This window comes from Lingula anatina, chromosome 2, assembly GCF_051362555.1.
Source record: "Lingula anatina isolate TDL-2025a chromosome 2, LinAna3.0, whole genome shotgun sequence".
Lineage (NCBI taxonomy): Eukaryota > Metazoa > Brachiopoda > Lingulata > Lingulida > Lingulidae > Lingula > Lingula anatina.
In genome coordinates, this window is record NC_141768.1 from 3,365,701 (window position 1) to 3,380,556 (window position 14,856).

The 14,856-nt window shown below is 37.2% G+C and overlaps 2 protein-coding genes across 8 annotated transcripts in view; one reads left to right on the forward strand and one right to left on the reverse strand.

The window, feature by feature from the left end:
• The first annotated feature begins 4,898 nt into the window (after positions 1-4,898).
• Positions 4,899-9,351, forward strand: LOC106166120 (insulinoma-associated protein 1b). Its single transcript, XM_013544550.2, has one exon. It carries the CDS (start codon positions 5,440-5,442, stop codon positions 6,865-6,867), a length of 1,428 nt encoding a protein of 475 aa, XP_013400004.1. The 5' UTR covers positions 4,899-5,439; the 3' UTR covers positions 6,868-9,351.
• Positions 9,352-12,169: 2,818 nt separating this feature from the next.
• Positions 12,170-14,856, reverse strand: part of LOC106166146 (ral GTPase-activating protein subunit alpha-1) — a 38,787-nt gene continuing 36,100 nt past the window's right edge. For 6 of the 7 annotated variants that reach the window (XM_087004052.1, XM_087004056.1, XM_087004053.1 and 3 more), the window contains one exon: positions 12,170-13,843. In XM_087004052.1, the coding sequence (XP_086860178.1) occupies positions 13,719-13,843 (125 nt within the window). In that variant the 3' untranslated portion in view covers positions 12,170-13,718. The remainder of the gene's footprint in view (positions 13,844-14,856) is intronic. The other variant, XM_087004054.1, reaches the window with a different exon arrangement.

A 14,856-nucleotide genomic window follows, 5' to 3' on the forward strand; every position in this document is an offset into this window, starting at 1 on the left:
GAGAATGAATATAATAATAATAAATTAATAGAGAATGAATACAATGAATAAAATCACCATATTTACGAAGTTTTAACGGAAGTAATAAATGAGATGTGTATATATAATAATGATGCCGTCTTTTTAGTATTGTAATAACTTGTCTTTGCAGTCACTGATAAACTGTAATAAACAATTAAACAGTGATAACAAAATGAAGGTAAAGTCATTCATGGACACTCATGAAGTAGTGTTGAAATGGGATACAGTAGCGAAACTCCAAATAAATTGAACTTTTCCTGTATTCTTCAGCGCCGTTTACTCGTCGCCAACAGTGTTGAGACAGGGCAAATGTTAATGCAAACATATCAGCTCTACCCATTTACGTTGTCGGATTCAGCTTGCAACTTGTTAACTAGAGAGATACTAGTTCTAACAAAGAGACGCAAAATATTGGACTACGTGCGAGCGGTTAAGAGATGCTGGGACAAAGTTTTTTTGGAAATTCACATGCTATTAGATTTCCCTTCATTAACTTCTCATTGACATCTTAAATTTTGATTACACTTTTACTTCCCATGCGAATCTGAAATATTTCCCACGCCGCTACGTGGCCTGGTTGACTCGTCACCTGCCTTTACGCACAAAAGACAGAAAAATAGCAACATTTTTAGAGAACATAAATTTCAACCCTTGTGTTCATATGTTTTTAATACGAAATATAAAATAAACTGTGTGAGCTGGTGTGGATGTCTCAATGTGTTTCAGTGCATATTGAATTTTTTAAACATTCATAGGTAATACACATCAGTGATTAGAGTAAGAATCTGACACAGACACAGCGGTGGCATTCACGACACACGACAAAAAGAGCGGACCAGTGTTGGAGGCGTGGCCTATTTTGGTGATGGACAGCTGGCGCGTGGCGGCGAGTGCCGTTTGTCAACTTCTCTCAAGTCGCAAACAAAGAAGACACGCGACTGGGTCGACTTGAAAAGCATTTCCCACAGCAAACATGTAGCATTCCACCGGGAAATCAGCTGTAACAAACCGTGGGAATTTCGCACTAGTTCTTTTCTTTGATTATTTCTGTTCTGCAATTTCATTAACACTAAATTTATAGTTATCTAAGAACATGATTATTCAAGACTCCTTAGTACATTTAAAGATTTCAAAACAATCGTTGTTCTGTAGAACTGCATATATTTATATTTCTTTACCAGAGGAGAGACTGGGAAAGGAAATTTTCAATTGACTCATTTGTAGCCCTTAAAGTCCTGTAAAAGTTAACTCTCCCACGAGGCGAACTTTCTCAAGAGAGAATTCGTTTTCACATGGGAACACGGGAATGAAACTTTTTCCTCGTGGAAACACACTAGAAATGTTATCAACTAATTCATAATAACATCTAAGCTCTCAAACAGAGTGGCAATTTGACAACATGATAGCGCAATGGCTTAAAGCTAGAACATTTCCTCTTCCTCTCTATCTACGCCATGAAAAAAGTCTAGCATTTGAAATTTGAAATTACAGGTAAAGTAGCTTTTTTTAATCCTTGTACCCTCGCCCTTCATGAAAAAATCTGCTCTTTTTCTGTCAAAGTGGAGCCATGAGATAAAGAGCGATGACGGTGACTATCTACCCTCAACCAGGGTCACAAATTGATTTTTCACTAGATATTCACATATATAGCTAATTCGGGGCCGTAGCAATAGTCCGAAGGTTCATTGGTCCGAATGTTCACTATAGAACCTTCGGACCAATGAATCCTGGATTAAAACACTGGTAAAAAAATGTTACCATTTTTCGGACCAATGAACCTTCGGACTATCGAGACGCCCGCTAATTCATGACACAAATCTCTAGTGCATGGTAGAGGGTAATAACTATTTCCTCTGTCTAACATAAGTACTCAGGATGTTCAATATTTTAACCGTTAATGTTGATGCATTTTTTTAAATGTTTGGAATTTACAGAGCAATGAAAATTATTTTGAATTCTTCACTAAAATTACAATCCCATGGGATTCGACGAAAACAAAAAATATTTAATTGATAGACTTTAGACTAACGAGTTACGGTTAAAAGCATATCAATTAGTATTGAATGTTTACCTTGAAATATAAACGCATTTGTGCTGAAATTGCATGAAATAAAAAGCAACCGCCAGAACAACCCCTATTTTTCTAAATAACAATCCATTTAAGCAATCTGAAAGAGGGTAAAAAAAAGTATCATACTATATAGGAGATAGATATTGCCAGTCACTTCGTGAATAGCTCTCTCTTTTCAAATCCCTGTAGCTGTATACTGGTATGGTAAGGCTAATAATAACTAAGCTTCTGGCGGTCCGTCGCTATTCTACTAAGCTTCCTAGATTTTCCAACTAAATAGCGCAACACATTGACTGAATGGAATGTGCAATTACGAGAGCATTTTGCGCTGTACCATTCAAGTGCACTATATATTTATTTTCCCACCACCTTTCGCAGAATTTGGTATTTGTGTCCGAAAATAATTTCAATTTGAGTAAATGAACATTTCCGAACAGCTATTAGGACTGATTTGATTAAGACTTTGCTATTCAACACCGTTATCGATTTGTTCTCATAATACATTCACAGAAATAAATACACCAAAAACCTTAAATTAATAGCCAGATTGTAAAGTTGTCGATGAGACGCCAGGGAATGTTATCATTATTTTTTTATTGAATATTTCCTCGTTGTTAGAAAGAGAGTAAAATCCATGTAAACACTATACCCGGTGAAGTTAATTCATTGAAGATAATGATAATACAACTACGGGCTAGATTTGTGTTCAGCTATCCCCTTTTAATATCTCAGTTCGATCAATAATCTGGAGTGTTGTCTTAGCTAAGCATGTGTGATCAAATGCCAGAAGTGCGCACGATCTCTAAATCAGCGAACGACCGGAGAACAAAGGTATTTAACAAGGGCAGCTGTATGCAAATGACGCATTAAGTCTACCTGGACCGCACGCGCCAGTCTCATTAGCATAACAAACAAGCCTGCTTCCTCTGCTCCCTGCAATCAACGAGCACTATGATAAAGCGTCAACTGCGATTGCCTAATACGCTATAATTTCACTCGCCGTTACTGTATTGTTAAAAACATGTAGTAAACTGCGAAATCGAATGTCGTCGTCTCTACGGAGATCAGCTGTCTAGGTAAATAAAGCATGCTGAATGGGAATTTTTGCTATATCACTAGTATACACATGTAAAACATTCCATGTGGATTCCCCTTAAATATATACCCTTTCATTTTTATTTTATTTTATTTTGAGGAAAAAGCCCAATTTTCAATTCGAGCACCTTTCTTCTTGGGGCAGACGCATTATTTTACACAAACGGAACACCATTACAGATCAAATCAAGACAATAAATTACTCATTTTATGACACGGTAACTCATGTGTAAAAGTTTTGCAATTTCAAGCCGACCTGGTGTATATTAAATCGATATCGTTAGCTGATACGAAGCCTAATCAATTGACAGCGAGCGGAGAACATCGCTAGTAGCAAGTGAAGTAAATGATTGTTATGTCCTTCATTGTGAGTAGTGTGTGAGTGGCACAATTTGGTGGCTTCTTTCTTTATAATTACTCTCAGTGACGGATGACTCTGTAGTATTGCTCTTTGGTCTTTATTCGCGCAGATATGAATGGTTCATTCATGGTGCCTTAACAATGCTTTAGCAGTGTCATTATCCAGGAGTTCTTTTTTGTTTATGAGGTATTCAAATAGAGTTTAGTATCGTCGATATGAAATTTTGCTTTCATAACGGTGGCGCGTATTTTTCGAGGAAAAAAAGTAACATGAGACGAATTGAATTTATGTGAAAGTCTCAAATGATCTGACAGGAAAGAATTGATACGTGCAGGGTTGATATCATGGTGGCAATAAAAACAAGCGACTGCGGTTTGAACACACACAAACACACTAAAAAAACGGTGCATCTAATCCTATATTACTTTTCTCCTTTTATTATATTGTATGGCGATTAAACTTCAAATGACCAATATCTCAGGCCTTATCACGGTCTAGTCCACGTAAGTGTACTAACAAATCCCTGCATCCTTGAATGGTAGCGAATTATTTTCCTTTATTGAACCAACGCAGCTGCCACTACATACAGGCAGTATGCGACATAACACAGAAAGGAGAAAAATCACGCTTCACCACAAATTTGCGATCAAATTGTATCCTAGCTCTAAGCTCAATCGGGCTTAAACCAAGTCAACAAAAATCGCTCTCTTTGTTACCCTAGTGAGCATTAAGAGTGATTACACAGCAAACACGAAGTGTTGTGTTTTGCCACATGCCTGTGATTGGGCTCGCGTGCCACTGAATGCAAGCTCCGTTTGCATTCCAAACTGAACTACGTGAGCTAATATTGATAAGCTTTGCTAACGTCTGTAAAATTAGCTGGAGTTTCATTGTTCACATTGATCATTTAAGAACAATGTTTGATGACCAATCAGTTCTGAGGAATGGGGTATCGATCACGGCAGATGCGTGTGTATGTTTGTGTGTTGATGTGAAAAGAGGGAGACTTCAGTTCTCTCCAAACAAAAATTGCGTTAGCAAAAGTTGACTTCCGTAGAAAAGAATAGATTTTAAGGCACAATGGTCTCTAGTGTTTAGGCACTCAGTTTCGATTTTTTTTTCTTGCCAAATGAATGTCTGAGATAATTAATTTCTACAGGCAATTTATAAATAAAAATAATTAATTAATCAATCAGTAACGGCATGAAATATTACAAATACCTTATAGTAAATCATGGATAAAATAAAACGAATTTCAAAGGCTTATCAGAAATATGAAATTTGTGATTTGTTTGTTTTCATTGAAACCCCAGAATGTCTCCCCACCTGATGCGCACGAGCCATGATTAGCATAACAAAGGTGTGGACTGTCACTCAAGCTTTGCGCCGCAGTCCTATGTCATTCGCTGCCTATAAAAGCACTGTAGCTATGTCGTTTTGCCTTCGGATCACCTGTGATAGCTGCATAGAGCACTACACTCTGTTTCACACTTTGCTGCGGTTGAAAAGTACAGTATCTATCACTGATGGTAAAGATTATCACCAGCGGGCGCTGTATAATAAACCAGAACCACTGTGACTCACTACCAACTTACGGAAAAGAAAAGGCGAAAAACCGCGGAGGAAGGCCGCCGAGAAAGTCTGGAAATCGTTGACATTCTGAGACAAGTTGACAGAAATTCATGTTCATCGTAATTTTCACTATAAATATTGCATAGACCCGTATCTGCAGCGTTGTCTCAGTGTGTTCAGCCATTTGATCGATCGATCATCACCAACAGGACCACGGTGTGAACGCTGTAGTGAGCGAGAGAGTGTGCGGATTCACACACAACTCCGGGAGAAGGCAGCCAGGAAGGCTGTATAGTAGTGCCACCGTGGACAGCAGAGGATGCCTCGTGGTTTCCTGGTGAAGAGGCACTATCAGTGCGGCAGTGCCGGTGGACTGCAGGCACATCAGCTAGAGACAAGTCGGCTGAGGAGAAACTCAGAAGAAGATCGCTCCGATTCTGGCTCTGAGCACGATTACGTGTCTCACGACACGGCCCAGTCTCCGGATTCCGGGTTCTCAGCAAGTCCCTTGGCACTGACGACCAGAGACCGCAGCGCAAGCCCCGGTACGAGAGAGACGCCTCCCGAGCCCAGGGGATCCCAGCTTCGCCCTCTGTCCTCCCTCCAGCCCTACTACGTCCCGTCCAACTTAAGTTACTATCACAACACAGCGTCGACGTACTCACCTTTTTATTTTTCTTCTTTCGACCGTCTCTCCGTCACTTCACCGACGGGGAAGAATATCGTCACAGACTCTGTGGTTCCGCAATGTCCCAACAAAAAACGCAGCAACGATAGCATATCGAAGCCAAAGCCAAACAGAAAGTCAAAAGCTGCTCGTCGACTGAATTTCTCAGAGGTTAAGAATTCCCCGGTGTCTGGTACTTTTATCCGTGATTCAGACGATGAAGATACTGGAGGCGATATAGGAACCAGTAGGGTAGTAAGGGGAGACATTGACGGTTCGTTAAACTTTGTAGAAGTGACAGAGGAAGCCAAAAACGAACTGGCAAAAATCGAAAACAAAATCGGAGACTATATTTGCCAGTTATGTAAAGAGTGGTTTGAGGACGCCTTCCGTTTAGCTCAACATCGGTGCTCGAGGATTGTCCATATAGAGTACAGGTGCCCTGAATGCGACAAAGTGTTTAACTGCCCGGCCAACCTAGCATCTCACCGGCGGTGGCACAAACCCAGACCCAACAGTTCTACAAAAGTTTCAGCTCCCTCTAAGATACTCCCAGCTCCACCGGCGGCCCACGATCACGACACTCCCCTCAACCTGGCGGTTAAGGACAGGGTCAATCCATCTCTCGGGACCCCAGCTACCACCGCCGAATCGGAGGCTCTCTACAGCTGTGACAAGTGCGACAAAAAGTTCCGTCGACGTGCATACTTGGTGAAACATCTTCAGACCCACCAGGTGGAGTCTTCTGAGCCGGCCCCTCGTAGGGTGGAACCAGAGAGGCCCTACCCCTGCCGGTACTGCGGCCAGGTGCTCCCCAGCGAAGAATATCTAGCAAAACATCTCCTGCAGCATAACGACGAGGTCTCGGTGATCCCCAGCGACAGACCCCGCCCTCCGCCATCCCACCTTCCAAACGGGACCCCCTGTGTTCAGCCCGACTTTCTTTACAAGTGTAAACACTGCACCAGTGTTTTTTACACATCTGCCGCCTTAACGCGCCATATTAACAAACGGCATCCTTCCGATACGAAACAGGTGATCCTCCTTAATCTACCCACCCCCGAAATGAACAGACAGTAGGGATCAGGCACAACAAGTACCCCCACCCACCTCCTGGGGATATGTAAAGGGAGAGCGTGCAAAGATCAAGGATAAGATGGTGCCTTAAATATCTTTACTATATTAAAGATTGAAGTAAGTATATAATACAATAGGAAAAGTTTATATCGTTCGTATAGGTTTTGTATCACAAAGTGAAGTCAATTTCTATTCATTTCTATTTATTATTTTTGTGTTTTTATGGGTTAGGATAGCTAAGAATTTTAAACGTAAGTGCAATAAAAGTCCGCACCGTAACTGAACTTTAAGTGTAAGCAACAGGTTTATTGTTAAGTGCAATCCAAAGTCTTAATGAAATCATATCTTTACAAAAGAGATAATTTATTTTAAATGTATTTATGTTTAATATATTTAGGTTAAATTAGGTTGATAGGTTATGTTTTGATGTTATTTACACTTTGTTTCGTTTACACGTTTACTTTTTTCTATTTAAATGTTACGCTGATATATTTATTGGACGCATGGAATGCGCTCTGTCATAGGTTATTTTTAAAGAAGTTTATTTTTACCAAATGTAACAAAGGGAGCTTTGCCACTAGGGATTTGTAATAAAGATATTGACCAAGAAAACAAAGCGCCGGTATCAGGTTCAAATATTTCGTAAGTAACATAAATTGTCACTGATACTACGGGCGAAGTGAACAAGAACAAAACTTCTGATTTATCAATAAACAATGGTCGTCAAAACATTTAGCCCTTAATGAGCTCAAAAGCATAGTAGATATTTATTTATCTTTTACGTATCCAACCATCTTTTGATGTAAAAAAATGAAACGCATATTATATGTGAGCAGTCCCGTTTGTTCAAAACCCAACATTCCATTTTTTGTAGTATGGATATTTTATGATACATGTAGTTTTTCTTTAATTTATCGTTATGTAAAAATCCTATTTTTCAGAAAACTTCAATAGTTTTACACCTACATTTTACTGTAAGACCGACGATTCTTGAGCCTAAATTTTTTGTGTGGCTTCTTTCATGTTGTCAGCACATCGGGAGTAGGATAAAGTGTTGGAATCAAGGTTAAGTGATTATATTGTAGTTATATGATTTGTCAACATAAACACTATTAGCCACTTTTCTCAGATGACGACAAATCGTCGAAGGCCAGAGTCTCCTCAATTTTACAATATATATTTTTTAAATCTAATTTATGTTCCTAATTTATCCAGCAAAGCATCAGATAAAGGCACTAAATGCTTTATTGACTGTCGCTATTAGATCGGTTACAGGTTTCTTTGCATTATATTGATATCTGAAACTAGAGTACGAGACAGCTGTACGCTGCAATATGTTGAACATATACTAGCGTGTTATTTTGGACAAAGAATCAAAGAAAATTTGATAATTAAGAGCAAGGCGCACCTGCCGATATATTGTAGTGAATGTGAATTTTGATCAGGGAAGTGATGTGCCCGTCACAATAACTTAACAACGTTATATTACCAGTGAATCGGGCTCATTGTCTTTAGATCAGTGAAAGGTTGTTATCCGAGAAATATTCCTAACAAAGGTAAACCATGAGAGAGCCAGTTTGAATGAATACTGACGACCGTGATAATTTAACAAAATTGCTGTATGAAAGACTCCGCCAGCTTTGGTTTATTTATTTAGTTCATTCAAGTAAAGGTGTTTTTATTTTCATGCACGGGTTTCTACCTGAATATACATCAGGGGGATAGTTATTCAACTTGGCCTAGTGTTTTTATTAATAATGACTTTCAGGAAAATATGCAACTGCTAGGAGGATTTGTCTCGCAAGTGCCTTATGCTCTGGGCGCGAAGCATGGAGAGGTTTTTACAGAACAAAGGCCACGGTTTCAAGCTGCCTTTGTGTAACTAAAATGCGGGCGAAGCACTCTGAAAACAATGGTGTTATAGAGATGATAGTAGTCTGGTTTTGATAGATCTATTAATAATTAATATCTATAAGATTGCAAATTACTGTTTGTATGCATTTTTTATCTTGAAACGGGGAAATTATTCAAAGTGCCTATCTAAATGCATTTCGTGATAATACTGTCGGTGAGCTGGTTTGAAAGGCATCTCAAGACACAATATTAGGATTATTTGTATTTCAAGATTAAAAGTTAACAATATCACATATGTATGGTATATACGGTGATTTCTTGTGACCCCAAATGCTTCAGAGTTTTATTACCTAGACACTTATTATCCAGCTTTACACTTTTTATATAAAGGTAAATAGGATTTTACCACCTACCCACCGGCGCTAAGCTGTATGGTATTATTTAATTGATAAAATCCTGATAGTTTGTAATACAAAGGGTAGCAGCAGCTATTGAATTTGAAATGATCTGACACGGTAGACTCCATAGTAGAACCAACTTGTAGATTAGCAGATTGATTTGCTTTTATAAGCGACATGATTGTACTCGCCAGAAATGAGGCAAATAAAATGAAATAAACTATTTTATCACTGAGGTTTGTGCGCTGTAGTTGTTTATTTTATGTGATACGACCGGGACAAATACAATTATTCGTAGTGGGTGTGGTGGTGGTGGTGGTGGGGGGGGGGGGGGGGGGGGGGGGGGGGGGGGGGTCATCGAAAATGACCCAGATGACTCTGCCTTAACCTTCATAAGAAAATGTCACATAAAGAGTAAATTTTTCAATGAAAAAAAAAACAATTTGTTTTTCAAGAAACACGACATGTATATTGCATATGATATTGTGAATATTTATTTATCTTTAAATACAACCAGGTAAAATTCACTAATTTACTACAAGTTATTGACAAAAAAACCGTCACGAGATAATATTTGTGTGCGCGATTTGTTGACGTGCGTTTGCTCTAATAGCCCGTATGATGAGTTGCTTTCACGGTAATGTATACGTGAGTTAGTCTCTCTTGCATATCGACTTTCACCCGCATATGACGCCTGCTCCCATCAGAGTGACGTGGTGACAGTAATTATACTATCATATAAGTGGTGTCTTTGATGCTTTTCATATGGCTGTGGATTAAAAGGATCAGTCGTACAAGACTACAGCGAAGAAATGCTGAATTGGGAATACTTGTTGAATGAATATTTATCTTTCAACTGCATACCAATGCATACATTGTATAATGTTAAAATATACAGACACAAACCAAATACACACAACGGATTTACTTCAAAAATTGAGGAAATGACACATACAGAAGTATTTTTCATTATTATTTTGATAAGAATTCGTTAACTTGCGTTGTTTTGAATGATGCGCGACATCAGATTTTTATGTACACCAAATTTCAACTAAACGAGTTATGAGTTTGATGTGTGTGTTTGTATTTTGACAGTATGGAAAAGTGCAAAAAATATATATGTAGAAAAATACCCGCAACCATAGAGTGAAAAAAATTCTCTGTAACATCAGAAGTGGGTATTATGAATAGATGTCAGGCTGACCAATTGAATAACGGAGAGAGTCGTGTCACCGGGGCATAAGCTGAAAAGCTCTAGGGTCGACATACAACACAAGACGCTCGCCTTCTTTAGCAACAGCGGAAAATGAATGGTGACCCGTGTAATATGGCTCAGCCTACCTTGCCGTCACGTGGAGGGCTCTTATCAGGTGCGAGGCAATTTTGTAAGAGTATATTTAAATAAGCGTTATGTCATTCAATTGTTGAAAAGATATAAACATCTCAGCATAAAAATCTCAGAATACTCAAATAAATGTACATTAGAATAACATACAAAAATAAACGGAATTGATAGTCGAAAATGCGTGTAAAACTTCCAGGTAAGAAAAACTGGCATCTGGCTTTAAGTATGAACAAATGTAATCCTAGCCTTAAGTCAGATTTTTTTTTACATTTACAATATATTATGTAATTGTTTGGTTCTAAACAGGAGTCATTGTGCACATGTAGTCCTACATCTAAAGTCATCCATAAAAATAAACAAATAACTAAATGGATGTATATTGATGATAACATAAAACGAACAGATTAAAGAAAATGAATGAATGATTAAATTGATAGATAAACAAAAATGAATGCGAACTCAGCTTCCACCACGTGCGCGTTTTGTTCAGTGCTAGATAAAAAATATTAGGGTGAAATTTCGCCATGGTTCCCCTTTTAATTGAAAGAATTCTGGTATTTCTGCTACGGTAGAAGATGAATTCTGTCAGCTTTTTATTAAGGATATAGACAGATGTAAGGAACCACGGGATAAGACACGGAATCACCAAAAGATGTCATAACGCTTTCTTTCGATACAATTGCGTTAGAGTAAAAAATTGATTGCAATAGAGATGACATACAATTGCGACAGAACGGCGATTTTCAGCACATTACCAGAACCAGATCAGATGGGGTCTTGATATTTGTTGAGTGAAGGGGGAGGGGGTGGTCACTGTGTGCACAGGATTGTCCATACGCACAGTTTTAGCATTCGGGTTAAGTTAAAATAAGCCAAAGTTCGTGAACAATATCCAGTTTCAATTGAAATGGTTGCAGTATTAAAAATTCGATTGCTTTACTCATATTGGTGTCACGTTGGTGTTACACTTTAGAGATAAAGGGTATGTTTACAGAAGGTCACCGAGAAAGAAGAGAAAACTTTTTTATCCCCAAAGTACACAATATCCATAATATTTAACAGAAAATTTCTATCCACGAACCCGTCTTTGAGTTACCTCTTGTAAAAGGAAGAGACTGGTGAATTAGACTGACGGTTTGAATGGAATTTAAAAACTGGTAAATAAATCTTAATTTTATCAGCGGCTGATGCTATATATATATAGAGGAAAAATTGCTGAAATTTCCAAGATTTTCTTTGCTGTATTGGACCCAACGCGCGTTGTACGTCTTTAAATAGTGAGTAAAAATCGGTATCTCTACAATAAAAATATTATATTCGAAGTGAATTTATCAGAATTTAGTCGGTTTTCACGACCTAGAAATAAAAGAACTGCGTGTCGTCAGTTTCACGACGCCACGCGAGCTTTTCAGAATTAAGTCGTAGTCGTCATGCACCTATTAGGTCTCGTACCTTAGGGCCAGTTTGATTACCCTCTAGCCAATTCTTTGAACTTCCACCACTTTTCTGGACATTTTTCTTTTTTTTTTTGCAATTTTCTCTAGTTTGCACATTTTTGCATAAAAATGACGTCATCACCCTTGGTAGAAAGACGTAGAGAAAGTAGTCAGAGGTGCTTGCAAAACGTTATTAAAACATCCACGATAAACGAAGCCTGGGTGCTTTCAAATTAATTTACCCATATTTCAAATGATCAAAACCCCAACAATAATACACAACATAGTTTATTCCCATTGATAACATAGACACTTACTGAAGCCAAATTCCAAGTGCTTGAAGCACAGATGAAATACGAGAGGTACTGGCATCTACGTATATCTATAAGAATGGCCACAATTACAAAAGATACATCTAGTTAGAAGAAACCAAATAAATTGATATGATTCTTGGTTTAAATTATAAAAATATATTACTGTAAGTGAAAAAAAATCTCCCTGCTAATTTCATATTAGTAAATTAGTAAAGTGAAATTAAATTCATATTCACATTCATAACATATACATATAATTTATAAACTCCTTTATATCATAGTAAAACTCAACAATTTAAATTTTATCATAACACACATTTAAGTTACAGGACAATATCGGGTCCTCCTTTTACATGGACAACATATCCTGGGTAATTTTCACCAATAATTAGTCAGATACGACTTCCAACAATAATGCAATATAATAATAATTAGTCAGATAGGACCTGCAACTCAGATGCAATACATGTCAGAGTAGAAGGTAGTGTAAAACAGGGAAGCATGCATTACATTAAAGTTGGCAACTTGTGCCTCAAGTCTCATCACAAAAGACATCAACATCATTATAAAATGTGCCCAAGGACACAAAACCCAAGAGAGACTTATATTTGTGCAAGTATAGTTTACTCCATTACCTGGTTCAAATGTTAACAGGAATACAATCAAATGTATACCTAAAAGTCTTGAGGATTGCACAAGCATAATTTACATAAATTGCCATTTCGTGGTGCTTCTTTTGACGAAGAGAGAGGGAGAGAATTATACAAAAATATTCTGTTTCACTGCAAATAAATAATCATAGGTGGCGTGACACACTTCTGAAGTTCATATTTTCCATCAATGTTTAAAATTGACAGTAACAATTAGATAGTTAAATATCTAAAATAATTAACATTAATCTAAAATAAACATAAAGATGCTCACAATAGTTGCAAAAACCATGCCCTACAAAATTCCAAGTGTAAATAAAAAGTTTATATATTTGGACATAGAGTAAAGTCAATGGGCAAAACTCTAATTAAGAATATGGCCCATTTCTCTGAATATATGAACATTAACAGTCCTTCCTTCCTTCAAGCTGTTTTCAGTTTAAAACAGTTTTCTTAAGTAGCATTTTAAATATTGATTATTGTCTCCCCTTGGACCTGCTCTTGGATTTGACATCCCCCACCCCCCCAATCCACCTGTGCTATTTTCACATTCTGCCAAACTTAGAATATAGCACAACTTATGCTCACTGAAGTCAATCAGATTATTTTTGGTCAAATCAGTTTAATTGTGAACTCAACCTTTGTTTTAGAGTTGTTTCACAGTATTTACATTGAGGGGCAAATTCAGTTAATACTTGTAGATTGTGTAAACGCTGTGCGCAGAACTTGCTACCAGAGTCCAGACCATGTGACATGGGAGCACAAGACGAGAGAAATCCACAAGATCACAGCCTGCAGAATGGGCCAAGATGGACTTTGACTGGTGACAGTGGCTCCATCTATAAGGCAAAAAATTCTCATCTCTTGGTCTTGGTATTGGGGCTGTCGGGAGGAGTGGAGGCCATTTTGTGAGTAGACGATCTTCTGGTCTTCCATGACAATTTGCGAGCAACTTTCTCTGAGGTACTGTCACTGTCAGAACCTAAAATATAACAGCTACAAGTAGGGCTGTAGTTAAAATCACTTTATAAAAACTTCTTATTGTGCATCTTCCAAATGATTCAAATAATTGAAAAAGATACATATCTTTATGTATAATTTAAGCAAGCACATAATTAGCAAAAATGATGTGTTAAATAAATCTGTAATTCCAAGTTCACGTATACACAATATCTGATTATATTTCATGCACTAGAATGTAACATTCTTTCAGATTAGGACTAGGAAAGAGGTTGCATTCTCTGGTGATAACATGTAGCATGCAAATCTACAGCTGAATAAAAACTGAGAACATAATAATAATAATAATAATAATAAAATCTGATCACTATTATTTATGGGAGCTATTATAAGTTTCCCTTTTGTAATCATCAAACAAAAACTCAATGCTCATATGCCATGAAATGAAAGAAGCCTGGAAAATGTCAAACAAGTCATACTTAGGCATGAAAAAAGTCTGAAATGTGAAAACTGAATTAAAAAAAGCACAAAGAAAGGGAATGGTGCCATACCATCAAATTATGGCTATTTTTTTTCCTCTCCTTGCATTAAAATCCAAATAAACACATAAACACATGCACAAAGGCATGCAGTCAAGCATTCAAATGTGAGGCTACTGTCAAGTACGGTGCTTTTGTGTTATCTCTACCTAATAATACATTGGCAGTTAAATAAGCAAGGTTTTGCTTATACATTTTATGAAAATATATACACCAGATAGGAAGGTCTTTTTGTTCATAATTGCTTTTAGAAGGGTTTTCAACTGTCAAAGAAAAAAATTTAATCAAATCAAATTTAACAATAAATAAATAAATAAATAAATAAATAAATAAATAAAATAAATAAATAAATAAATAAAATAAAAAATAGAAAATATCAATGAAAATTAATACTTTTGGAAACACTGATAACAAAATAATGAGAATAATAATAAAATAAATGTTGTAAATGCACTATCATGCACTATCAATTTCATGTTTTGAAAATAATTTAATG